The sequence below is a fragment of the Clavelina lepadiformis genome, chromosome 7 (assembly GCF_947623445.1).
Source record: "Clavelina lepadiformis chromosome 7, kaClaLepa1.1, whole genome shotgun sequence".
Taxonomy (NCBI): domain Eukaryota; kingdom Metazoa; phylum Chordata; class Ascidiacea; order Aplousobranchia; family Clavelinidae; genus Clavelina; species Clavelina lepadiformis.
Window position 1 is genome coordinate 18,864,918 of NC_135246.1, and position 25,182 is coordinate 18,890,099.

The window sequence follows — 25,182 nt, forward strand, 5'->3', positions numbered from 1 at the left end:
TTGAGTTTTTTCACTCGTTTTGCTTTCATGTTTTTTTCCTTAGTGCTCGGGTAATTTATCGGTATCGCTTTTGGTAGATTCCCTTTTAATTGCGGTTAAATTTCAAGTTGACTTCAAGCTCCTATTCCAGCGGTTCTTAAACTTTTTTGAGCGCGACCCAAATCTGAGTTTCATGATCACCTCACGACCCAAACCTATGTCGCGACCCATTTTAATGTCCTATAGACCTATATTATATTATATTAACCTATGTCGCGACCCACCTATGTCACTATGTCGCGACCCATTTTCTGACCCTCCGCGACCCATGTTTGGGTCGCGACCCATACTTTAAGAACCCCTGTCCTATTCGGTTGAAAGGATACGTTTAGTATTAGGTTTGATAATAGCCATACATTTAATATTAAGTTCGTCATATTTATTGCATATAAACTGTAGAATGCTTTGTACCGGACTATGTTTTCAGTTAAAAAGTTTTCCTAGAGTGTTCCTAACGTTGGCAATCTATTTTCAGATTTTTAGGGCTTTTGACTTTAGAAAATGTGTGAAAGTTAAGATAGCTGTAGTGAGTTGTCGTCTCTTAGACATGCCCCAAGAAGAAACCTGAAAACTAAACATCAAGTGGATCTGAATCGTTAAACTTCAAGCATATACTTAGCATGGAAGACCAAAGGTTGGTGGTTGGTGAACATATTTCGCTTTTCAGATGTGTCACAAGTCAAGACATTTACCATCTTACTGCGCTTTTTATTGCCCCATTTAATTTCTTTACCCGCCTTTAACCTCTAGTCCGGCATCCGGTTCTTCTGCGAAATCTATAAGGTTTGTCGACTTAACTGACCAGTTTAGAAGCGAGGTTGAGCTAACTCTCAATTTTTGGCGTCAAACTTGCATAAAGTTTTGCTTAATTGAAGATTTTTCTTAAAACGAACAACGATGGCGATTATCCTAATATAAGTTGCGCTGTCAGGTTATACAGATCGTAACCTTACATCCAGTCGAGTTCGTTATGGTTCGAGTAACGTCGAAATTCCTCACGCAGTAAGAAGACTCATCAGATCCTACACTCCACGGCATCATCTTCGTCCTTTTCCGACATGGAACCGATCCCAGAGTCGGAACACGACGTAAGCGACGCATCGGAGTCTCCAACCCCGGCGCGCGTGAGTAATTTCACTCGAGCTCAATTTTTTGAGTAGGTTATATTTATGGTGGTGAGCGTTAAGAAAATACAACCTGAACGATGGACGGTGTAGTTAAAGTTATAGTTTGTAAAGTTGTAATTACAGTAGAGCTAACATTCTACCAACTTTTAATGCTCTTTCAGACCACACCGGTATCAAGCCAACCTCCTTCGGCTTCTCAAACGCCAAATGTGAACGGGAAGGAAAGACGACGCAGCATTATAAAGGTGAGTAGCAACACTGCATGCAGCTTCTTTTCGTGATGTTGCCAAGTTATCGTTAAGCTTTCTGTGACGCCACAATACCTTATTGTTCCCTTGATACCATACCAACGATCGTTATTTCGTTTGTGTTTTCTTTCTTCCCTATTTGAACCATCATTAGGTCCCGATGCCACCAATGCACCGTGTATTTTTGAGAAATACCTATTGCGCAAGGCATTTAAGTAATAAGTTGTTTCAGCAGCAGGTGTAAGCCTCCGAACGTCACAGAAGTCGCGTAATACGTGGGCTTACGAAAACATCAATTTACATTGTACCGTAGGACGTAGGACAATCGAGATTAATTTTGTACAGACATCAAGATTAGCTTAATCCGTCCCAGTTTTTACCAAAACATTCTTCTTTCGTGCTCAGTATAGGCAAGGGTTAGAGATGCCGTTTATTTGTTATCATGACGGATGTCGGAATACCCTTTTATTATTGTCGATTACGTCACAATCGAAATTACTTCGACATCAAACGGTGTAGTTTCCCTGATAATAATAGTTCTACTCTCGGAATCCGCACGTCCACAAATGAATGTCGGAAGCGCTCCGCCCTTAAGTAATTTTTCGCTTGTCAAACTTGTCCGGGATTTTTCAAACTTCATTTAAGCAAGTTTCGAGTAGAGAATGTGGTTTACTTTGTCCTTTGATTTGCTGCCGCCAATTTCAAAATTAATTTGCTCTGGAAATTGTTTGCTACCGTTATCCATTTTGTCTTTCTTTGCTTTTAACTGACTGATACGGTATAATAAATAACATGATTTCTTTGGCCACATTTTATCTCTGATTGTTTAAAATTTTGATCAAAAGCGCCGAAGTTGTTTGATCATGGAACTTACAGGGCATGTTATGGAATATGTTCTACCTTGTTGTCATTATTTGCTTGTTATCTGACTTTTTGAAGTTTTTTTTTGCGATTTTGTTATTTAAGGTTTGAAGTGAAGTCGTGTACCGCTCGTTACATCAATTAACAGATTAATACTTGTGTAAAGATTAATACTTGTGTAATTTGTTTCCTATTCCATCTATTTCTCTCCGAATGGAGGCGTGGGTTCGAATCCCACTTCTGACACCATGTAACGTTTGTTAAGCTTTTGTTGAATATTTCGAGTGTGAGTCACAGGTCACTTCAATATAGAATGAATTTCAAAACTGTTAACCTGACATAGAGGTCGTCACATCGCGCATGCGCATAGCATAGACATCAGAGATTAAACGTAGACGTAAAACATTATAACATAGGTCGCGTAAGCATAGAACATTGCACCATCTGTAACACCATTTTGTCTCAAATGTATCTCTCCATGCAGCAGTGTTTATATATGAAGATAAACATAGATATGTTTGTTAGCAAAGTCAACTTTGCTATTATGGTAATGTGGTTGTCGTCGCACTCTTGTGAACTCGCAAGGTTAAGTTAAGTTACTTTCGTTTTTTCGTCACTTCCGATTATCTGATTTAATTGCTTATCTGATTAAATTGCAGCTATTTCACTCTATCTCACGATTTTTGGTTTCAAATTTCACTAAATTTCTTCTTCAGAAAACAATATATATTCTGGTATTTATGGTTTCGTTACGTAAATTTGAGACATACACTTTTGTAAGAATATCATTTCAAAAAGAAAAATAAACAAAAAGCAAACAAGGCCATTTAGTCAGTTAGAATGGTTGGCTTGTGTTTTATAAGTTGAGATATCAGTGAAATTTTTGCTCCCGCCAAGTGGCGCTCGTGGTTTCCCAAGAAGATTGAAGTCAAAATTGTCAAGTTGATTGACACGACACACATTCTCTGAATCTACACTTCCAGGAGCTTATCAACATTTGTAAATAACTTGAATAATTCAGCATTTTTATGTGGCCATAACATTGCCATCATGTTTTGTAATCGTGATAATGGAACTTTTCACACCAGATTGACCTTGTAAATGCTGCTTCAGGTAAAACGCATGAAAAACTCCTATGACGTAAATACAACGCACGTATTTATTATGTCGCTGCATCTTCATTGTAAAGGTTTAAAAGTGATGACGTCTAACTCAACATCGACCATGCAATGGCCTTGAGTAACCTTGTCTGTGGCTAAATCTGCTGACATTTTTTTTCACTGGTGGAGTTTTTTCACTTAAATAACAACCACTTTGTAGCAGAACTTTTTGATAGATAAGGCTTGTAAGTTAGTTGACAAGCTGCTAGAATTAATTACGATGAAATTCTCTTTAAGTGGAAAGTGAGCTTGAGAAATAATAACATATTAGCACAATCACGATGACAACGAGTAAAAAAATCAGGACATTTAACTCCTTCATTGAGTTAGTGGCGAAAAAATTCTTGGTTGATGTCATAACTGTGACGAACTTGTTGATGTGAATTACTTGTTAAGTGTTTCAAAAACTGCCAGTCAGTTTAGCTTCTACCTTCACCAGATGAGAAGATAAGTTGCCAGACCGGACCGTGTCCCGGTATTCTGCCGTTTTTAAATGACAGCTCAACGGCAGATAATTATAACAAAGCCCAATAACCTCCCAGCGATCCATTTGGGATTTATCAGTGTTTTAAAGTTCAGTTTCATCTTTCATGATATCACTGGTACGTTTTGCAGTTACATAAAAATGATATTAAGCCTGCCAGGGTATTAGAAGATGGAGAGTAACTATTTCATGCAGCCCGTTGTTAGAGATCGGCGATTAAGTTAAAAGAATGGGTATGCAAAAAATTAAATTGTGATATTTGAGGAAGATTCAGGTTAGGCTTGGTTAGAATGCTATGTTAACAAGAAACTGTAAAAAGCTGCTTTGAATTGAACAGACGATTTTCCGGTGAAATAGCGGCATTCCAGAAATACGGGGCCATGCATAATGCCTACTGAACATATTTTTTTAAAGGAGCGCCGAACCAACCTGTAAGGGCAGTCCAACCAACCAACCAACCAACCAGTAGTACCGTATTCTTGCGCAGCCTGCAATGGCGAAGTAATCAAGTAACCGGTGACCTGAATGAATGTTTAGAGGGCACCTAGCAAAGAACAAATAAGGGCTTAGGATACGGAAATGCTAGACTCAGCTGCCTTCTCTGCGTGCTGTGAAGGATTATGATTTGAGTGCATGCCATCACCCGCACACACACTTCGAAGCGTGAGAGTACACACGCGCCCACGACATCCTGTTATTATGTGTGTGGTAGATGAGAATTTTGACATGCATTGAGGTCGACATCGATTACATTTTGATCATCACTTGTAAGAGACGTGTTTTTGGATTGAGAGAGAAAGGTGTGGGCACCCGGAGGATTACGTCTCTTCATTTGTTTGTTGTTGCCATGTCGTAGTTCATGTAGTCTGCTTAGTGAGTTGGAGGTCTATTATGATGCCGGCGAGTGTTTATTGCAGTAACCCACCCTTGTGAGGTTTGGTTTTGATTTTGTTTAAGCTCCAATCACGTTGGTGTGATGCCTGGAAAAGATAGGCAAGAAAGATTTGATAAAATGTTTTTTGTTACAATCAATTTCTTATAGTTTTCTTTTATCTTGCAAATCTTGTGGATTTCTTTGCTAACTCTTGTTCTTGAAGCGATATGTAGTGGATTTGTCAGGATTTGTTAATTTTGTCTGCAACATATCACGTTTTCGCTTTCATTTGTTATTTTTTACTTTTCAAATGTGACGATTACGTTGATGAAATGAACATGTAATTGTTCCGTTATTTTATTGTTCCCGACATAATCTTGTAATGGAAATATTTGCTTAGCGAATTTTCAAAAGCTTTTGTTGTTTTGGTGAATACGATAATCTCTTTAGGCTTTGTGATTGCCTAGTTCAAACTTAAGAAAGGTTTTCGTAGGCTCTCCACGCACCCCACATAACCCATCAACGTATTGCGCAAGTTTGTAGCAAAGATTATTTTTCAGCGAGATATTGTTGCACTAATATTCTGCTGGTTGTGTTTCGTGGCTTGTCTAAGGCAAAATATCATAATGAAAAATATATTCAGCCAGAAAGGCAATTTGAAAACCAAACCCTAGATTTGCGTATAAGACAATAGCAGCAGTACTGGCTGGTTGGTCACTGAGCTCATAGCCTTCGTTTACCTGTGTTGCTCTGAGGTGCTATCATAAGCTTCCTTCCGCCTATTTAGTACAACCTTCATTCTAACGCCTCTCAGTTTCCTAAACAGTTTGCAAGGTTGTTGTGTAACTTAGGTTGCAGGCATTACTGCTTCGCTCGCAATTACATGTTTCAGTTGTAACCCTAAATACAGGTTAATTTAGGTATTAAGTTTTGTTGATCAGTTCGTATAAACTGCTCTAAGTTCAGACGATTATTCTGTAAAAGGAAAGTGCTGCGGTAGGTTTGTTTGTTTTGGTTCCAGCAGGAGTCGTAAGCTTCGTGAATCTGTTTGGAATGGTCAAGTCTTAAGTTAGCAATAATTGCGACATCCATGCAACATCAGATATATAAATATACTGTACAAGATATTGATTACTTTCTTATTTGTGCTGCTGCGAAATGGTTCAGTTTTAATAGGTTCCGGAAAGAGAATTTGCATGACTTGAAGACATCGATTATGCTCATCATTTGCACCTAGTTCGCTGATCTAAGTTGCTGATAGTTTTGTTTTTAAGTTTTTGTTTGCTGTCATTCATTCTTTACAGTGGGCTGTGCTTCTGCACACCGGGATTCTTGCTTGTGTGATTGCTTACGGTTTAGCTAATTTATAAGAAGGTTATAAATCCCAAAAGTGAAGTGAAGTGCAGACCCAACAATTACAACTTCCCGTTTTTCCGCATTTGCGCGTGGCCATCAGACGAGAAATTTTCCATGGCCTGATTTTGACACGAGTGGCCTGCATTGTGTCATACGCAGCCGTCAACCGTATGTCACGTGATGAAACATTTCGCAATGGGTGCCCATTAGGTACGCAGTCTGGTCAGTCGTCATGTGACCAACCTGCAACGAACGACGTACATTGACCAATCAAAGTAGCCATTAAGTAGAGTTCCAACACCAACGTTGTACGCAGTTGATTTTTTAAAGTTAGAAGTCGCAGAGTTGTTGGGAGCATTGCGATGCGGAACTCAGTACCTGGCAAATGTAGCCTTATGTAAAGCTCTCGTATGTAGTTTTAAAGCGTTAGGAAACACAGTAAATAACCGCTGTCCGTCGTTTGATGGGATCCATGTAAAATTGTAAATACTAGGTTTCAAATGTGTTTACTGGTTGTCATTTTCTTTCTGTTAAATCCGTCAAACACGAACTTAATACCGATCTTAAGAAATCCAACGAATCTTACAGGCATTGAAATACACGTCGCACCAAACTTAATACAAATGACGACCGATTGCAACTTACCATCGTTGTGTGCAAAATAATGTCAACAAAGGTAATATGATGGATTAGTCATACGAACTTACGTACTTGTCTTCGATACGTCCGTCACTTGTAGCTTTCTGGTGCCTATACGCCATGCCCGTGGGCGTAATATCGAGTTTTCTTTCATATACTTGAACGTCAAATGTACACGTTTACTCTATATTTGGCCCCAACAGTGCCTTCTTGTATTTATCAGTGGTTGTCCACCTATGACATGTAGCCGTGTTTTTTTGCTACTGCGCTTTTTCAAAAGACGGAAAGTACAGAAACAGTGCAATTGTTAAGATGAAGACTGCATGCCTGCATAGTGTATAAGCAAGCTTGCTGGAACGTTGTTTTCACAGTTATCTTTTACTGCGTTCTTCCTAGTAGCACAGTATTGGATGTCGCTTTTGGCTGCTGGTTTTTCTTTCTGTAAAAGTATTTTGCTCATATGTTGACTTAAAAGAACTCATTATAATTTAGCTATCTTCTGGTACAGTGGAAGTAGGAGAGTTTTCTGTCTTAAGACATCGCATGCATTATGGGATACCCTGTGATCGTTCAAACATAATCCTACATGTCATGACGTATAACGACATTTGTTTATACGAAAACCTGCAAATCCAACTGTATCGTCTGCGGCTCGTGGTTTGTGGACGTATCTCTCTTAAACCCCTTGTGTACCGGACAACGCTTTGATTCGTCGATATTGATATCTTCGTATTACCGGACCTTGGTATTGATAAGTTGATAAAACCATGAGATGAAAACGACTTTAACGTCGTTTGGTGCTATAAGCTCATATTGGCAGCTGAGATAGCCCAAGCGCTATTTGACTTCAATGGCCATGATAATTGATAAGGCATTTTTAACTTATTTGATCGTACTTTCTCACCACTGTAGCGAAATACGCGGACCTCTGGTAAACGTATAGGATCGTTGCGGGCTTTGTAAATTCACCACACTATGAATGGAAGCTTGTGGAAATGTAGCGTAGTCATTCTTCATCTCGGTTTCAATTCTGGTGACGTCAGAACAGACCGGAAAGCATGATTTGTCATTAACAAGGAGTTCGCGTGCTTGCGATGCGCAGCCCTACTTAATATATGACTTGTTACTTGCTTTGGTTTGCGCCTGTGGCCGATTTTTGGCTATTTGTAAACAGAAAATTGATAAACGTTTGGGACAAAGGAAGCTTCCGCATATAAACCGTGTGATGAGTATACGGTTCTGGAAAGAGTGAAGTAAAATAATGTACAGTTATTATCAGGAAAAAAAGCTTAGTAATAGAAGTTGGTTTTGCCTAGCTTCAGCAAACATTATGAACGTGGTAAATTATTTGACTTACATCTGTATAATAAATCACATTGATTTTCCTGCTCTGCTCGGCTCACACAAAACTAAAATCATCGCTTGTCAAGCATCTTACCTATAATCGCCGTATGGCGTATAGAGAGGAGTCAGCCATTTCAAAGTTAGGGCTAATTTGACAAAAAGGCAAAGTGTTGATGTATTTGCGTATAAGCTGTTTTTTTCAGCAGTTGGAAATTATTCATGAAGTCAGTGTCAGCGTGCGTTAGATTCTCAATATTCGAATAGAGCTTTAGTTAACTAGCGGCTGTAGCTGTACTTTTTTTAATATGACAATATGACAGGACGTTTGCAAAGACACAAACATCAGACATTTCCGCCTCACGCGTGTGTTATCTTCCTTTAGGCTTAGCCGTGTCACCATTTGATAATAAAAGAGCAAAATTGTCTCTACTATTCAGTGGAATATTTATTCTGTAAACTGATGCAGATGCGCATTGTTATATAACAGACGTGCTAGGCTGGTATAATCCGAAAAACTGGTCGTTACTGCTTTTGATGACGTCACTATGATTGTACCGGGATTTTATCGCGCCAGTGTTTATATTGGTTGTAAAATACGTCAAAATAATTGCGTTTTTTGCCTTTAAATACTGCAAAGAAAGTTGTGGTTTCAATTTATTGTTTAAATGATTTAATGTTTAATGATAATGTTTAAATTTGAATGTGATTTAGTGAAGATGTTTGTTAGTAGAATCAAAGAAACACAGTATCCCGTTGGCCATTGCGTGGATATACGTAGTTAGAGGTGCAGTGCTGGTGCGGTGTGTTGTACATTGGACTTAGCAGATTCTTTGTAGAGATATTTCCCTGTTATTGGCGTTCGTTTCAAGCTGAATAAACTCTGCGCCGGTGACGTTTGTAGGTCAGTCGTCGAATTATTTTTAACCTGAACTAGTCTGAGTCTGCAGAGAATTGGCCAACAAGGAATTTTTTTCCAAGTATGGCCTTGTACTTGTGACGTAATTGTTTCCTGTAAACAAAATTGGGTTGCCATTGAACCGGAACGAAGGAGCTCCTTGGTGGCTGCCCTCTTGTCTTTGCTGCGCAATAATAAATTTCGTGTGGCGCTAAATTCAGCTTTTTGAAGAGTTGCAAGATAAAATACTTCCGAACGAGTGTCGTCTTACTCAGCGTGAAATAATGCCGAAGTCGCGGACGCATTAGGGTTTCATGTAAATCGACTCGCAATTTAAGTTAATACGTTTTCTAATCAGTTTGAGAGCTTATAAAAAGCGGTTTATGAACATAGTTATAGTCAACAAGTTCAACTTCATTCGCACAATGAAATCAACGCGTGCTAGTCGCCATGCGCTGATGACCTGTCTTGTGTAATTATTGGGCTATTTACGGAAACTGACTAGACCCGTCCTTGCCAGAAAAGGTTATCTGAGGTCAGTTAACTTGGACCTTCCGATATAGCAGCATTATCCAGCTGCAAATTGTTCTCGGTTACGTCATATACATTGCCGTTTAAAGTCATTGTGACGTAAGATTGTGTAACAATTCACCGTTTATAGCGTCATAAATTACCGACTTTCCTTGTTCGCAAACAAGCAATAGCACTAACTGTGTTACGTTTGCGCGGTGTTGCCATGGTGGCGTAAAAAGGAAGTGACGTAAAAGCGTTAGAAAAAAACAGTTTCCGGTCGTTCATAACCGTTTTTAATCTAACCTTAAATTAAGTTAACAACAGATTCGAGCGATCTTCCGTGCCAGTCAGCATTTATTCAGACAGACTGAACTTAGAATAGCGAAGAATGGAAGGTGTTTGTGCTCCCTTGAATGACGACTACTTGTGTAAAAATGTCAAGAAAATGCACGTCTCGCAGTGCCTGACTTGCATTTGGACTTCTTCTAAAGCTACGGCCACCGCAGTAAACAAGGAGTTTAATATTTAATCGACGATTTGGAAATGTTTGTGCACGAGTGACGAGCTGACGTCAACGCCCTTCGTTCACAGATTTTGCCTAGGTAGGGCCAGCCTTGGCATGTAGTGCTTCGACATAAGTGCCTCAAGGCTACATAATTTTGTAAATATTTTTGCTTGTGCTCACAGGCGCATCTACGGCCATAGCATTCAATTGCAATTAGCCGCAACGTAGATTATACAGCGCTTTATTATTTCTAGTCTTGCATAATTTATTATACACGGCTGACTCGATGTCTTGGCAGCAGTAAGGCGTCGTGTAGCAAGACGAGCTCAAAAATATTTTCATTTGTGCAATCAATATTTTTCCGAGCTTGCACCTGTTGACCCGTAGTGAGACATTTTTTATCTGATAAGACCAACCTGCGTGATCGTGGGTTGAGTTGAAGGTAACTCGTTGGCCCTTGAATTGTCTTCTAAATGGCAGGGGATTGATTTTATTGATTGTGCAAGCTGATTTTTATTCCAGACTAACCAAGTTAGGCTTTGCTAGTAAAAGTTCGCGTTCATTTACGAACAAAATGGGAGCAGTAATCCCAGATTGCCGCTAAATCGTCGCAGAAATAGTTTCAACAATGGAAATCCAAGTCGAAAGAGCGAACGTCGTGGTAAGCTCGAATATTGCCGCACAAGACCCGGATTATCCGAAGAAGAGCGGCAGCAACAGCGACAGCGGCCGAAGCAGCACCGCAGAAGAAGACATTGAGATCGGGTTAATCAACGAGGTCGATCTTTGCAATAACCTCAGTTTAAAGGCCGACCCCAGCGAAGTAACGTGCGGCGGGTCCTGTCATGGCGCCGGCAACGGGCTTGCCCTCACCGAAGCAGTCAGTTGCGCCAATAACCCGTGTTTGCTTCGTAAAAACAAACCCCCTGACCTTGAGCTAAAACCAACGACCCCGGAAAGTGAAGATTCGCCCCCGGGGGTGGAGAAACAACCCCTAACTCGCGAGAGCTCCACGGAAAGCGACAATCAGTCCCCGTTACAATTTATCACCCTGAGGAAGCGAGTCACCAAATCTTTTGGAGCCAATGAGCTCAACTCCCCGTTCGTGAAAAGAGCGTCACGTCTGGAGCAGATTCTCGAGATCCCGGATGTTGCAGCCGCGCTCGTCCGTGACGAAGGGTACGACATGATGATGAGGAGACGTAGTCATGACAACAGGGAAGTCAACAAGCTGTTGGCCGGCCGCCAGCCCACGCCGGGTGGAAAGAAATTGGCAAACGATCAATTTGTGTTTGAGCCAGGTTCTGTCGATTCCCCCGACGTCGATTTAGAATCCACGACGACCGAAAGTGATACGTCATCTATCGCGTCATCAGTCTTATCCAATCCGACAATTTCTCCCGACATATACAAGACCGCAATTTCTCATGTGGGGCTGGTACGAGCCGAGGCCCGAAACGGCGACAGAGACGTGGCCGAAGCACTGAAGAGAATATCAGACTGCAGCGTCCCAACCACTGTGTTCAACGCTTCTCTGGACAGGGAATCCCCCCAGCTTTCTCCGTTCAAAAAAGGCAAAAAGTTGAAAAAAAGCGCCCGTGTTGACGTTGACGAAGACGGAGAGACGACACCGACACCCAGAACCCGTTCCTTCCTGGCGAGGTTAAAGTTCACGTCTGGGGGTTCAGGTCGGAGTTCAAGCACATCTAGCTTGGATGGCTGGCAATCTCTGACCAGAGCGCTGGCGAGGGTCGGAGTTTTATCGTCTGCGTCATCAGATACTGACGTCAACCCGCCACTTACTCCAATCTTGAAAAAGAGAACGGCCCCGATTTGGGACAGAGAACCACCCAGTTCACCCAAGGTCTTTTTAGCTTAAATTTTCTAGTCGTAGATTGATATCTGATGGTATGCCTGGCGCACTCGTTTGTGTATGACGTCATAATCCAATACTGTTCCTAGTTTCTGCATAAATTGATTGTCAGTGCAATTAATTAGAGCTGCTGTGAGCAGTTGCTTAGTTTGTGTTTAGGAATCGATGATTGTGAACAGTCGTTCAAGAAACTTATTAAACTCTATTCTAGGCGTGCTGACGTCAGTTTGACCTTGGACTCGTATTTCTACTTTTTTATACATGTCAAATTAACCTTTTCGTAATTATTTGGCATCAAAATTCCAACAAAGAGTCTTCTCCAAAATCGCTTATGAACATTGCCTGGGAATATAAGAGAAATAATAAGTAGCCTAATCCTTAGGGACCGTAATAGGGGCCTCGCACTCATTAGCAATATTGGACTTTTTCCAACAGCATTAAACACAATCATCAGAATATATCGCTTTGGTTTCACTGACAAATCTTCTACCATCTTTTAGGAGCCGGGCACAAGGGGTTCCCTGCATAAGAAGACGGTGTCATTCAGCAGTCTGCCCAGCGAATCGTGTGTCAAGAATGCTTCAGATTGTGTCAGTCTCATGCAGGCTGGGCACCAGTTCGTTAAGATGAGGTCAAATTCAAGGGTCTACAATCGATTCTACTGGCTCAATGAGAATATGAGGTGAGTATTCAGTTTGTTATGGTGTTTGATATTAGGCAAACATCTTTTTGCACAAGTTGCCATCTTTTTGGAAATCATCTGGAGTCATCTGTGCATTGTCGTTTTCTTGTAATTGACCAACTTTGTAAAATATAATATAATTTAAAACCATAACAGCAGAAGAAGTTTTCAGATCTGCGAATTGGTTTATTTCAACTTGATCCTAGATATCTTTATTTCAGCAGTATCTTATTCAAACGGAACTTGGTATTTTCATAAATATATAGCTTACCTACTAATATTTCAACAGTAATATAATGCTAATTGAGAAAAGATATGATCAAAACTTCTTCCTCATCTTCCATTTTATCCAGTTGTTTGCATTGGGAGCCGACCAAGAAAGACTCCGGGAAAGCGAGGATTGACGTCACCAACATCCGTGAGATCCGACCTGGGAAGACAACAGAACTCTTCCTCACGTCGGACATTTCAACTCATTTTCCCGATGAGTGCTCCTTCTCCATCATCCATTGGGATGGAAAGACGCTGGACCTCATCGCAAACTCCCCGGATGATGCCAATATCTGGGTCACCGGTACATCTTCTTGTTGGTCTTCTTAATTTTTTCCTCCCAATAGTTTTCATCCATCCATTGTGCTACTATTTTTCTTAATTAGAACTTTACTCAAGATCATATAGTGTATTGACCAAAGATGTCCTTTATCGTGGGCCAAAACGTGTTTATTCATGCTTAAAACTTTACTATTTTCAAAAATTGCTTTCTTTAAAAGTGCGTTATCTTAGATAGAGTTTGGTATCTAAGCAAATGTTATGGGCATTGAATGAAATACATTGCTGCAAAAACTTTGTACTTTCAATCTTATGTTTAATCATCTAGATTTGTTAGTTAGACATAGAAATCATTCTTTCCTGTTGAAAGGATTTTTTGCCTCCTTGGACATCTTTGAGCTCCTCCTTTCAAGATGCCGTCTTTTCCTTGCAGGTCTTAGGTGCTTGATGTCAAGTCAGGATGTGGAAGGTCTTCGGATGCGCTCGGATCACCGGGATACCTGGTTGTCTTCCATGTTTGATGAAGCAGACATCAACAAGGATGGATATCTTGACGAGGAAGAGTCAATCAAACTCCTCAAGGTAAGTTCAACTCAGTTGCTCCTTTATTCTGCAACTACTTTGTTTCTTCAACGTTAAGGCATCGATATCATTGAGAATTATTCACTGTATAATCCATTGATTAAAACTGTTGTGAATCGTTTAACACTGAAAAGGATGTTTCTATGTTTCGCAACTGATCTTAATCATCTTATAGAGTCTCCATGATGGAATACGTGAGCTTCGAATCAAACAGAAATTACAGGAACATTTCCTGTTCAAAGAAAACGACAAAAGCAGATTGTCCAGGGACGAATTTATTGAAATTTTTAAGGTGGAAACCGATTTATGTTAAGTTTCACTTTAACAGGAGACGTATTACATTTCAAAGCTTTGGTGTGGTTACCCGTGTACTGTGTAACGGATTTTGTGGTGATTAAATTTTTACCGGCTGAAGGAAACTCGAATGTTTCAGTGCTAAATCGACTGAGTTTAAAGTGATGTCTTCCAAGAATTAACAATATTTAATCCTCGTAATGTTTTATGGCTTTTATAGCATCCTTCCCAAACGAACCGTGTGGTTGCTAAGTTTAACGTCGCAGCATGACATAACCACGTGCTCATAACATTCAACCGTTACATCACATTAACCGCTACATGATTTTATATTGAAACTTAAGATTTTATGTTTTCATGAGTGAGTAAATTTCTTGTGTCTACTCAGGATGTAGCAACCAGACCAGAGGTGTACTTTTTACTGGCCAGATACGCGACCAAGAACGACCAACTGTCCCTTGACGATCTCAGACTTTTTCTTGAAACTGAGCAAGGTGGGGACATATTTGCAGTTTTATCGATTGTGAAGAAATTCGCTCACTTTGATTTTGTTGGAGTTTGAAATTTTTGCTTTTGCAAAAGCAAGAATTTAAAACACGTTTAGTCTGTGTTGACAACAGCGTTAGATAATCCGATTTTAATCTGCGGTATTTTTGGTCGCAAAACTCCTTCCAAAATTGCGTTGCTCCCAGAACCTAAATAAACGTGCTGAAAATTTAATGAGCAAAATTGGGTTGAAAATAGCTTTGTTTTCATGTTCTTATGAATGCCAAATCACATTCTTTATTTGGAAGTCGGGTCCATAGTAGGGCTGGGAATTTAAGTCGTTAGCTGCCATAGCCGCTAATTTTCAGATCACATTGTTAATCGCAGACAAAACTACTTTTTATTCTTAAGAAGTGTGATGGAAAGGATTGTGTTAGCAACTCCAGCCATGCTAGGCCACAAAGTTTATCCGGAAGCCAAAGTATTCAAGATTTAAAATAATTAACACAGTAGCAATCTATTGTTAATCAATCAATGGATTACCAAAATTTTTGCTCCAATTTCTCCGGTACATCATGTACATCTTCGGCTAATCGCTAACAAAATTTCAAATCCAGATTTCCCAGCCCTAGTCCGTAGCCAAGTTGCGTGTATTTTTTTGACGCAACTGAGTTGTTTTCAGAGTCGTTTGTGTGTTTTCAGAGTTAGAGTAGGACTTAGGAGTCCTTCCTACTTCAAGCAATCCCTAACCGTTGCTTTGTTTACAAAGGCATATCAAGCAAAGTCTAAGACGGTTATTTGTTTGTAGGTGTCTGTGACGTCACGAACGATGACTGCGTCAGAATCATCGAAGAATTCGAACCGTCAGAAGTGACAAAAGCGATACCGGCGCTGGGCATCGATGGTTTCACCAAATATCTCATGTCCGACAACTGCAGCGTGTTCGACCCGAAACACTTAAAGGTGAGCGTTGTAACTTGGTCGATTGAAGTTCGAACGAGTTAGCACCGGTACTAACTTGTAATACAAGGTTTTTACAACGTGAAGTGTAACGGTAGATGTGGACTTCGTAGTCGGCGGGTTAGTTTGACCGCAATTTTTCATAACCTCAGTCTCAACCCGAAAGCGTCACCTGAATGTTCCCAGACATTTACAATCCGGATGTTAACAAGTTGTATAATTTGTCGACTTGCCAGCTTAACACGTATTACATCGTATTACAGGTTTGCCAAGACATGACGCAACCGCTATCCCATTATTTCATCGCCTCCTCTCATAATACTTACCTCATGGAGGACCAAGTGAGCGGGCCAAGCAGTGTCAGTGCCTACGTGCGAGCCCTTCTGAGGTAAGTCTTCTGGAAAATTCTTTATTGTTGATTTACTGTACGCCGCGCTGGTGCTTTTTTGGATTTTATTGTTCAGTAGTGACTTTTATGACGATAATAATGGTAAAATTTTCAAAATAAACTCTTCCAATAAAGGCGGCGTTAAATAAGAATTACGACGTACGGTTTATAACCTTCGAACGTAAACTTGCTTGTGTTAAAATTAATTCCAAATTCGTCTGCTGTGTCTTGCAGATGTTGTCGCTGTGTAGAACTCGATTGTTGGGATGGTCCAAATGGTGAACCAGTTGTATCACATGGTCACACACCAACTAATAAGTAAGTCAAGAAATTATGGTGACGATATTGTTATGCTTAAAATGTACGCAATTGTGTCTTCGTACGATAAAACTTTAGTCAAAACAACTTCCCTATAAATTTATGCCAATGTTATCTGTGCTAACCGGCAAATGAAGTTGTACTTACCGCCGATTTTCACGCTCGCAGAATTCCATTCAAGCAAGCGATAGAAGCAATCAAAGACAGCGCATTTCGCGCCTCACCTTACCCGGTCATTCTGACCATTGAAAACCACTGCTCGGAGTCACAGCAAACCGCTATGACGTCATATTTGAAAAGCGTGCTTGGCGACAAGATGTACACAGAGGTATTGTGGAGCAATTGTTGGAATTGCGTTGTTACTTATACTGTGAGCAGGGCGTATGATATTCATTACGAAGATTGACATTTTATGATCTGATAACTGGTGATAAAATGCGAAGAAAAGTTTTCAGCAAAGTATTCCGAGAGCAAATATCACTGACAACAAACTGTTTCGTGTTCAATATGAAGTATAAACTTTTTTCCAACTCTGATCAAGCCATAACCATCGCCTTCTAATGTCCAGGCTATCAACAGCGACACGCATGAGTTACCGTCGCCGGAATCACTCAAGCATAAATTCCTGATTCGCGCCAGGAAACTACCGCTAGAGTGCACTGGTGATGTTGGTTATGTAAGCGAAGATGACGAAGGGAAGGAAGTGAATTACAAAGTTTGTGATGTAAGTATCACGTGATCATAACGATGGCATGCATTTCTTATGTCTTTGGTCTTGGCCTTGAGATGTGTTCATCATTTAAATGGCTCTGGTCCGATTCATTTTTTAAACAAAACCCGTTCTTATTTTAGCCCACAAACTCTCCGGGAACTCCCCCGGTTGACGACCCGTTCAGCATGATTGACCAAGCGGAACAGAAGCAGCCACTGGTGCGTGAACTCTCCGATCTCGTCACAATATGCGAGTGTGTTCGTCTGCGGGACAGCTTCGCCATTCACAGACAAACATACAGGCGAGTTGTGAAGGCTGCTGATATGCATACGTCATAATTGTTTTCAAAATTCAGTCATGCGCAAAGATTGCATCACTCTCCTAATCAATGAAATGATCGGCTTAATATCTGTGAGTGACGTCATTAAAAGAGATATCTGACAAAATCAAAAAATTTTCCTAACTTTTTGTGCAGTTGCCAGCACACTAGTTCTCTCCATGAAAAAACTGCTGCCAGATTGGTCGAAACGCTTCCTGAGGAATTCGTAAACCACAACAAGAAGTGAGTCACATTTTCAGCCATATTTTTCTGTGGTTAACGCGGAGGTTCTTATGCTTGGCGATTAAAATCGGAATTAATTTCCTTGCAACTGTATTACCGGTTTCAAATAGCGTTCAAATGCCGTCATATATTAAGCTGTCTAGTGTCCGACAAGTTTAAATTCTTAAAAATACTCGAACATGTACTGTTTGTTTTATATTTTGCCATCATCTTTACAACTGTGCGTTATTCTACAACTTTCTTTACCGCGATCTGGTTTCCTCGGAGTAAGTTTTTTTTTCAATTTCCCATCAGGTACCTGACCAGGGTATATCCGAGCGGACTTCGAGTGGATTCGAGTAATTTTAACCCCCAGGATTACTGGAATTGCGGGGTACAGATCGCATCCCTTAATTATCAGACGCCGGGTATGTTTTTAAAGGTTTGCTTTCGTGTTTTAGATCTCCGCCTTATGAAAGGAAAGCCTATGATATTTTCATCTGTGGGATAAGATCAACGTTAAAGAATATCAAAATAATGGAATTGGTGTAATTTAGTGTAATTAGTTACAGCAATTAGTTAAACTTGGAAAAGAACTTATTGCTTTGATGAAACTAATTAAGAAATTTTAAACTTATTCCATTGATTAATTATCTCATATCTTCATTCATGCGAAATGCGTTACTTCATTGTAACTGATAATTGTGACGTATTCCCTTCTATTGCGTGACTTTCTGTTGTTTCTATGTCAGGTTTAATGATGGATATCAACGATGGAAAGTTTTCGATGAACGGCGGCTGTGGCTATGTGCTCAAGCCCGCCATCATGCGGGATCCGGTAATTCATTTGATTTTCAGTATTTTCTCAAAACCTGTAACGTCCACGTTTAATCTATTTAATTCAAAGTGTATCTTGTAGTGAATTTCAGAGCTTGATTGTGAAATAATGAACGAAATTTCGTCCTCTAGATGGCGTATTACAGTTCTCAGCTCCGAGATTCGATCCCTGGCGTCAAACCCAAGCTCTTGCATCTCCGCGTGATCAGTGGACAGAACTTCCCCAAGCCTCGAGGTGGCGGTAAGTGATATATTTGTCCATTTTTTTTCTGTTGAGTATTTGAAAGTTCATCAGCGAAAATTTTCAAAACTTGATTTTTAAATAATTTTGTGCAGGCGCCAAAGGCCAAGTCATCGACCCTTACGTGTTAATTGAAATATTCGGCGTTCCGGCCGACTGCGCAGAGCAGCGAACCAGAACGGCCCCAAATAACAGTGGGGTCTCCCCTATTTTTGATGAATCTTTCGAATTTCATCTTGTCGTATCTTCACTCGGATTGGTGCGCTTCGTGGTGCTTGATGACGATTTTATCGGAGACGAGTTCATCGGTGAGTAGCTGAAATTTCGATCAATCGAATTAATCAGAATCGTCTGTTAACAGAAGTTGATTATTGCGTAATAGCTGGTTAAGCACATATGGGAAATGTAGCAGTTTATGATGTGTTTGGTCTGTGTTGAAAGTTTAAACAGAACCTAAACACGCAGAAGTGCCTACCACTGGTATTCACACGGCCTTATAGAATAAAATTTATTTATGGAAATTTTGTAATAAAATTGTCAATAACGTACGAAGTGAGTGAGTTATCTAGAGTAAAAAAATGTCTAATTTGTTACGTCATGTTTACGTAGGTCAGTACACGATCCCGTTCGAGTGCCTTCGACCCGGATATCGTCACCTCCGTCTCCGCTCCATCTTCGACGAACCCCTGGAAAATGCGACCCTGTTCGTCCACATCGCTATTTCTGACGCTGAAGGCCCCTCCCCGGGTTCTGCGGCTTCGACGCCGAATCTGACCTCCAACGCTGCGCCACGTATACCTGGCAAGCGTGGCAGCACTCAGAAGCGCCAGCGTAAAACGCGCGGGCGAAAAGACGCCAGCAGTATTCTTCAGATCCGTGACGTCGGCCGACCCGCCGTGGACGATTTATTTCGTGGCGCCACCGAACATATTCAATTTGCCGCCACACTGCGCGATACCTGGCGCTGGTCGCTTTCTTATTTTCGCGAAACGTGTGGCGTTACTCCTCTGGCGTCAGTCAAACAATGTATCCGTGCTCTTGGACAAAGAAGTAGAACGGATGCGTGCGCTCCGGAAGCTGTTTCGCGCCAAAAGCGAAAATATTCGACCCCAGTTGAACCCGAATTAACTAAACTGGACGATAATCGTAGCGTGGCCGAATTAAAGCGTCGAGCCACTTCAACCGACGTGCTAGTGACGCAGCTCAGACGCCAACCATCAGATACATCACAATCGTCGACAGAATCAAGCAACACGGCGCCGGCGCATGTTTCATTATTACGTCATAATAACAGGTTTATGCTTCACTTGAAAGGGCAATGCGCGACGAACGAAACTTGGAGAAAAACCGCTCTGGCGTTCGATGCTCTCATCGCCGATTCCCTGGCGCTTCGGGCCAAGGCCAAGGCGTGTTGTGACGCGTTAACTGCCATCTATCAGAAAGCCGTCAAGCTTAGCGCTGTGAGTTTGAATTTCAACGTTTTTGGTTCAAATTTTCTTTCTGCCGCTACTAAAGAAAGCACACTTGTGGTTAGATATTTAACAAATTTCCATTCTTGTCGTCTCGTTCTTATTTTGAATACGTTTGAAATATTCCAGGATTTTCCGGTTATTCTTGACAACGGAAGTGCGCCTTCCAAGAACGATGACGTCACTTCGGTAACAAACGGTGCTCCCCCTTTGAAGAAGAAATCATCAAAGAAAAAGCTTTCCATGTCGCTGGATCTGGAACGCCGCAAACGCCAAATGTCAGAGGAAAACTTCCGCTGGAATTGCAGTGTCATCAAGGGACAACGTGACGTGCTTATGACGTCATATACGGAGGTTAGGAAGTTGATGTCAGATATTTGGGAGACCGGCGTGGAGGTCGGACTTGCCGAGCAGCAGGAAGAAAAAGAAGTCAATGGAGTGGAATCAGCCAATGAGAACTCGAACAACAATGTCAAAATTATGGCGTCACAATCAAACGGCAACGGGGTGGAGTTGACCACCTTCAAGCGGGCAGTGGGTCAGTTTACACGGCCTCGCTCGAAATCTGTCCCAAAACTAATCAAACGTTCCATCTCTGATGATGACAATTTCCCGGTCACTTCACTGTAATGACGTACCAAAGTGATCTCTGACGTGGTAATGTACTGCTGTGCCAGTGCCCCATCGCGTTTTAGAAAAAAGGTGTATGACGTAACGCAGTTTTGCGCATGGTGGTGTGTATCCGTGTTTAATTGAATTACTGTTCCAGTCATAATTCTGTTGATTACCTCGCGCTAAAGGCTCTGTGACGTCACTATGGCGTTGATTTCGTCACGATCGAAAGTGGACCAATTTGATGTTTGTTTTTGTGACTTCATTTCAAATATTTATTAGTTTTATTTATGGTATTTTATGACAAAGTAATTTTCGTTGTTCGATTTTTTAACAACTTATGTCATTGTTACGTAATCAATCTAGTATTATGTGTTGAAAGATGATTTGTTAACGAACCAAATTTTTCTTAATTGCCCAAGTCCTTGAATCTCAAATCATGGTTGATGACAAATTGGAGCGCAAAAGAATTCCAAGACAGTTCCTTTAAAATACAAAGGAATACGAAACGAAGGGGTTTTTTCAGAAGCAGTTTACATTTAACTTTGGATGTGTCAATGAAGAAGGTGGGAAAACTTTTCCCAGTCCAAGGCCATCTAGGGGTCAGCTACGCCGCAAGCCCGCAACCCTCAAACAAGAAATTACAAAGGTTACTTTTTGAAAGCAATCAGACGATTGAAACGGCGCACAAACCTCTCGGAAAAGCTGCACTTTTCCAACCACTGGTATATTTAGTGGTAGGTTGAGCGGTGATAATGTATCCGGCTGTCCACAACATTTTGCTAGCCCATGGACTCGTGTGGAACTGTGCTAGTTAGTCATAATCATTGTAATGCTTGAATAGTTTGTTTTACCAATTAGCTTTAAAGTCTAGTTAGCATGACATAAGTTGCTAATACAACACTTTTCACTTAGCCTGCAATTACCAATGTGACTGGCCAATCAGCGACCATGGCAGCTGTCGACTAAACTGATAGGTGGCCCACGGGAAGCAAAATAACTTGTTAGATGGGGCACAGCCCTAGCTCACCAACCATTAGATTAGCGCTAGTTTATGCAAAGTACACTGAGTTTACTCTCGCATGGATGTTAAAACATATGAGCCATGCAGTACACCAGCCTGTCATATCAACTTTTCAAACGTTCACTTACTGCATAAGCTTGTATGGGCTTTAGAAATAATAGTTATTGTGGCTAGTAATCAGAACTGCTTTACCCGGGTCAAGTATCTTAAACTAGATAGATACAAACGGATATCTACTGCTTGTGTATTACTATTGTGTTTGACGCTTATGGCTGCAAGTATGTTTTTTCCCCTATAAACTGTAGCAGCAGAAAAGCGCTAAAGGTGAACCGAACCATTTTCAAGTCGCGTTTTGTCGCTGGATCTAGACGTTTTCTGAGGAATCATCGCCGGGTTTAAGTCGGGCAAAAACTTTTCTCAGTCCGAGGATAAAGTTTACATACTTTGGACATGACCAGAATTTCAGGTTGCGGCATTGACATTATGAAATTACTGAAGAAAATCTAACAATAAAGAGAAACTCAAAGTGAAAATCACAAGCACATTAATGCAAACGTAATAACAATTTTCGAAACAGATCATTTATACTGAAACCAAAGCAATGTTGCACAATGCAGTATAAGTTTAGTACAGCTGTGCAAAATGCTAATGGTCTTAGGTTGTGTAGAAAGCTGGAAAATCACTGAAAAGGATTTATTAATTGGTTTTCTTATACACCAAAACGTGATTAATTACATAGCGCTGTCTATAAAACAGCAATTGCCCAAGGCACGTGAAAACCGATGGTGTGCTAGGTGGTTACAATGTTGTTTTCCAGTGAATCCAACCAAGGCCAATGCAGAATTTTGCAAAGCTCCGAAATGGCCTATAGATATACTTTGGATTAGGGCTAGGCTAATTATACACTTAAGCGCATTCGCATTTCTAACAAGAACACTTAAACCAAGTAGGAATACGATCCGCACGCTGATCAGTTAGGAAAATCCCAAACTACGTACACAGCGACCAAAGCAGAAACAAAAAAAAACAAAAACACAGACTCATCAGGAAGCAAAAATCTAAACGATTTAGTAAATAGTTTAACATTGCGCACGTTTCGAGTAACAACTGTACTCATTTACATGTTAAATAAAATTTTTAAGTTGGAAACGTCGTTCTTAAAATGTCTATAAGATATCTATACTTTGGCTCTAGAATTTTTGCATAAGTTGTTGTTCCCAAAATTTTGCTCTTAATGCTAATTGTACAAAATAAAGGTTTATATTCAGATGGAAAGTGAAGCTACAGTATAAGGGTATTAAGTGTTTGTCCCTCGCAGCTGCCTCACACTACGACGGGAGTTGTTATGTAGCTTGCTACAGCTACTGTAGGCTACAAGTGTTGTTACGTTTAGAAGTAAGCAAGGTCAATTATATAGACGAAAACAACGGTAATCATAGTTTTCTCCACATGACACCTCATTTCCAAGTGAGCACATTCGAAAATTTGACCACTATTTTCTTGTTCTGCCAAAAAACAGTCAACATCTAAACCAGCAATCATTATATAGGTTGTAAAAGTGATCACGTACTGACTGGGTGCGGGCTTTTCGCGGTGCGATTATGTTGTAACAATCGGTTACCATTACAAAACAATTCATTGCGTCAAGTTCAGCCGCCTGTGACAACTAACAACACAGTTTGTCGGCTTGTGACTAAACAGTGTTCTTTAAATTACAACGATTGTCTTTTTATGGCGAATGTTTTGTTGGTGATGACTTTCCATTCTCGAACAAAATATCAATATTAACAGCATGAAATAAAGCAAACACACCGCAATAAAATTAATATCTACAAACACCCACTGACGTTAAGCCTTCACAGAATATCCTGATGATGCTATAATTTGCACACGGACAATCTCAGTAACCGGTGCTGGAGTGATGAGAAATAATGTCCTAGTTTAAGTCGCTCAAAGGCCGCACCGCTAGATACATCCATATTGCACACAGTTACACTATAGGCTATGTTTATTATTACTTTGTGGAGGTGTTATTTATTTGTGTTTCTTGCTGTAGATAGGCTTCTTCATTTGCAAATTTGTAACAGCAAAAAATAGCTTGAGTTAACTTGTAGGTCCTTTAATCACTTTTGACTTTGGGCTCAAAAGTCTTTCAAGTTTGGTCACTAGCTGGCGTTAAACGTCTTTATATCTATAGTTTGGTGTCTCTCCCATCTTCAATCGCGGTTTGTATTATTTGCTTATAGAGGTATAATTAGTCTCATTTTTAAACATTGTTTGTTTATTTTTGTAAATAACTTTTTCTTTGTTTTCTTCATTTTTCGTTGATTTTATATTATTGCTTAAATTAATCTATGACAATAATTCGTTGCTGTATTACTTGTGTGAAGTATTACACAACAAACATAATCGCCATAAAGACCGCGTACACTGGCGGCTATTGTTACTATATGAGCGAGGACCATTGATGGTTGATAACTTGTTTTGATTATGCTTCGATGATATGAGTTCTCATTTCTCAAACGGCGTGACTATGCTGTTAGTTGCTTAATTCTGTCTATACTTATTACTAAATGATAAAGTTCACATTTTTATTTATTATCAGACACAAAGGTTTTCACCTTTGGGTAAAGCTTACTGAATGTTACATTGCGCAGTAGTAATAAGTGAAAGAGTACAGGGTAAAAAGGAAGTTGTAAACATTACAACAGTATATATATGTGGCACATCAGTTCAAGCGAGGTAATTTGTCTGAACGTCATTAAGGAGGATTTAAGTTTGGTCAACAACTGAATTGCAAGATCCCGAAATAGAATTTCAGCATCGACAAAACAACCCATGACTCGTGACGTAACCGTCACAAAGCCAAACTGCGGTCCCACAGCGAAACAAACTTGGATCGAAACGAAAAAAAAGTGGTCGATATAAATACCACAAACTCACAGACATTTCAAGCGGGAGTCAGCATTCAGTCTGAACAACCAATTCTTTGCTGTTTGTAAAGATTTTCGAGTTTGGAAATGAACAAACTTCTCATCTACGTCGTTGTCTTTGCGCTTCTGTGCGCAGCCACAATCTCTGCCTTGCCCTACTCTATGTAAGATTATGCTTTTGTGGTTTAGCATTTGATTTTAGATTTTTTATTTTGCTATTTTATTGTTTTATGTTGCTATTAACTCTTTGATTTTAGCCTTTAGCTTTTTACAGTAATTAAAGTAGTTAACCTGATATGTGCAATATTATGCAGTTTTTCTTTTATTTCCAGGAACGCCGATGGAAGAGCCCCGTTAAGAGTAAGCGGTAAGTCGCTTAAATGTATAGTTTTGCATTGTTGTTTGCATCTAATTCAATGGCACTGAAATTCTATAGTTTTACTGCCATAGAAATATGGTTTATTTACTTTATTTATGTCTCATTTTGATTGTAGTTTGTTTTAAACTGATCTAATTTTGCAGCCGATTCCGACTACGCCGGACGCTGTTGTGTTGCTTGCTACTGGTACTGCAGGTGTTGTTACGCCTGAAGGTGAACAATGTTTAGTTTATTTTCTTGCATTTAAAATCATAGCC

The 25,182-nt window shown here is 40.2% G+C and overlaps 1 protein-coding gene and 1 long non-coding RNA gene across 4 annotated transcripts; both read left to right on the top strand.

The window, feature by feature from the left end:
- Positions 1-518: 518 nt before the first annotated feature.
- Positions 519-21,503, top strand: LOC143464539 (inactive phospholipase C-like protein 1). 3 transcript variants are annotated; one of them, XM_076962370.1, is made up of 21 exons: positions 519-673; positions 971-1,163; positions 1,328-1,411; positions 12,419-12,600; positions 12,954-13,174; positions 13,583-13,731; positions 13,907-14,023; positions 14,414-14,519; positions 15,320-15,474; positions 15,735-15,859; positions 16,094-16,177; positions 16,346-16,505; positions 16,746-16,901; positions 17,030-17,190; positions 17,365-17,451; positions 17,746-17,858; positions 18,183-18,268; positions 18,400-18,508; positions 18,604-18,816; positions 19,118-19,968; positions 20,107-21,503. In XM_076962370.1, exons 2-21 carry the CDS (start codon positions 1,098-1,100, stop codon positions 20,605-20,607), a joined length of 3,726 nt encoding a protein of 1,241 aa, XP_076818485.1. In that variant the 5' UTR covers positions 519-673; positions 971-1,097; the 3' UTR covers positions 20,608-21,503. The 3 variants fall into 3 exon arrangements, with proteins under 3 accessions (XP_076818485.1, XP_076818484.1, XP_076818482.1); XM_076962369.1 differs by having other exon boundaries at positions 1,043-1,163; XM_076962367.1 differs by lacking the exons at positions 519-673; positions 971-1,163; positions 1,328-1,411 and adding an exon at positions 8,322-11,909.
- Positions 21,504-24,548: 3,045 nt separating this feature from the next.
- Positions 24,549-25,138, top strand: LOC143465251 (uncharacterized). Its single transcript, XR_013118596.1, has 3 exons — positions 24,549-24,710; positions 24,879-24,913; positions 25,069-25,138. It is a non-coding gene; the product is annotated as an uncharacterized LOC143465251 (long non-coding RNA).
- The last annotated feature ends 44 nt before the right edge of the window (positions 25,139-25,182 follow it).

Excerpts from the sequence above, each read along its gene's own strand:
- LOC143464539 (XM_076962367.1), top strand. The coding sequence starts at position 10,674 with ATGGAAATCCAAGTCGAAAGAGCGAACGTCGTGGTAAGCTCGAATATT. Across the intron at positions 12,601-12,953 it reads TGGCTCAATGAGAATATGAG|TTGTTTGCATTGGGAGCCGA; the intron begins GTGAGTATTCAG and ends CATTTTATCCAG. Across the intron at positions 13,175-13,582 it reads TGCCAATATCTGGGTCACCG|GTCTTAGGTGCTTGATGTCA; the intron begins GTACATCTTCTT and ends TTTTCCTTGCAG.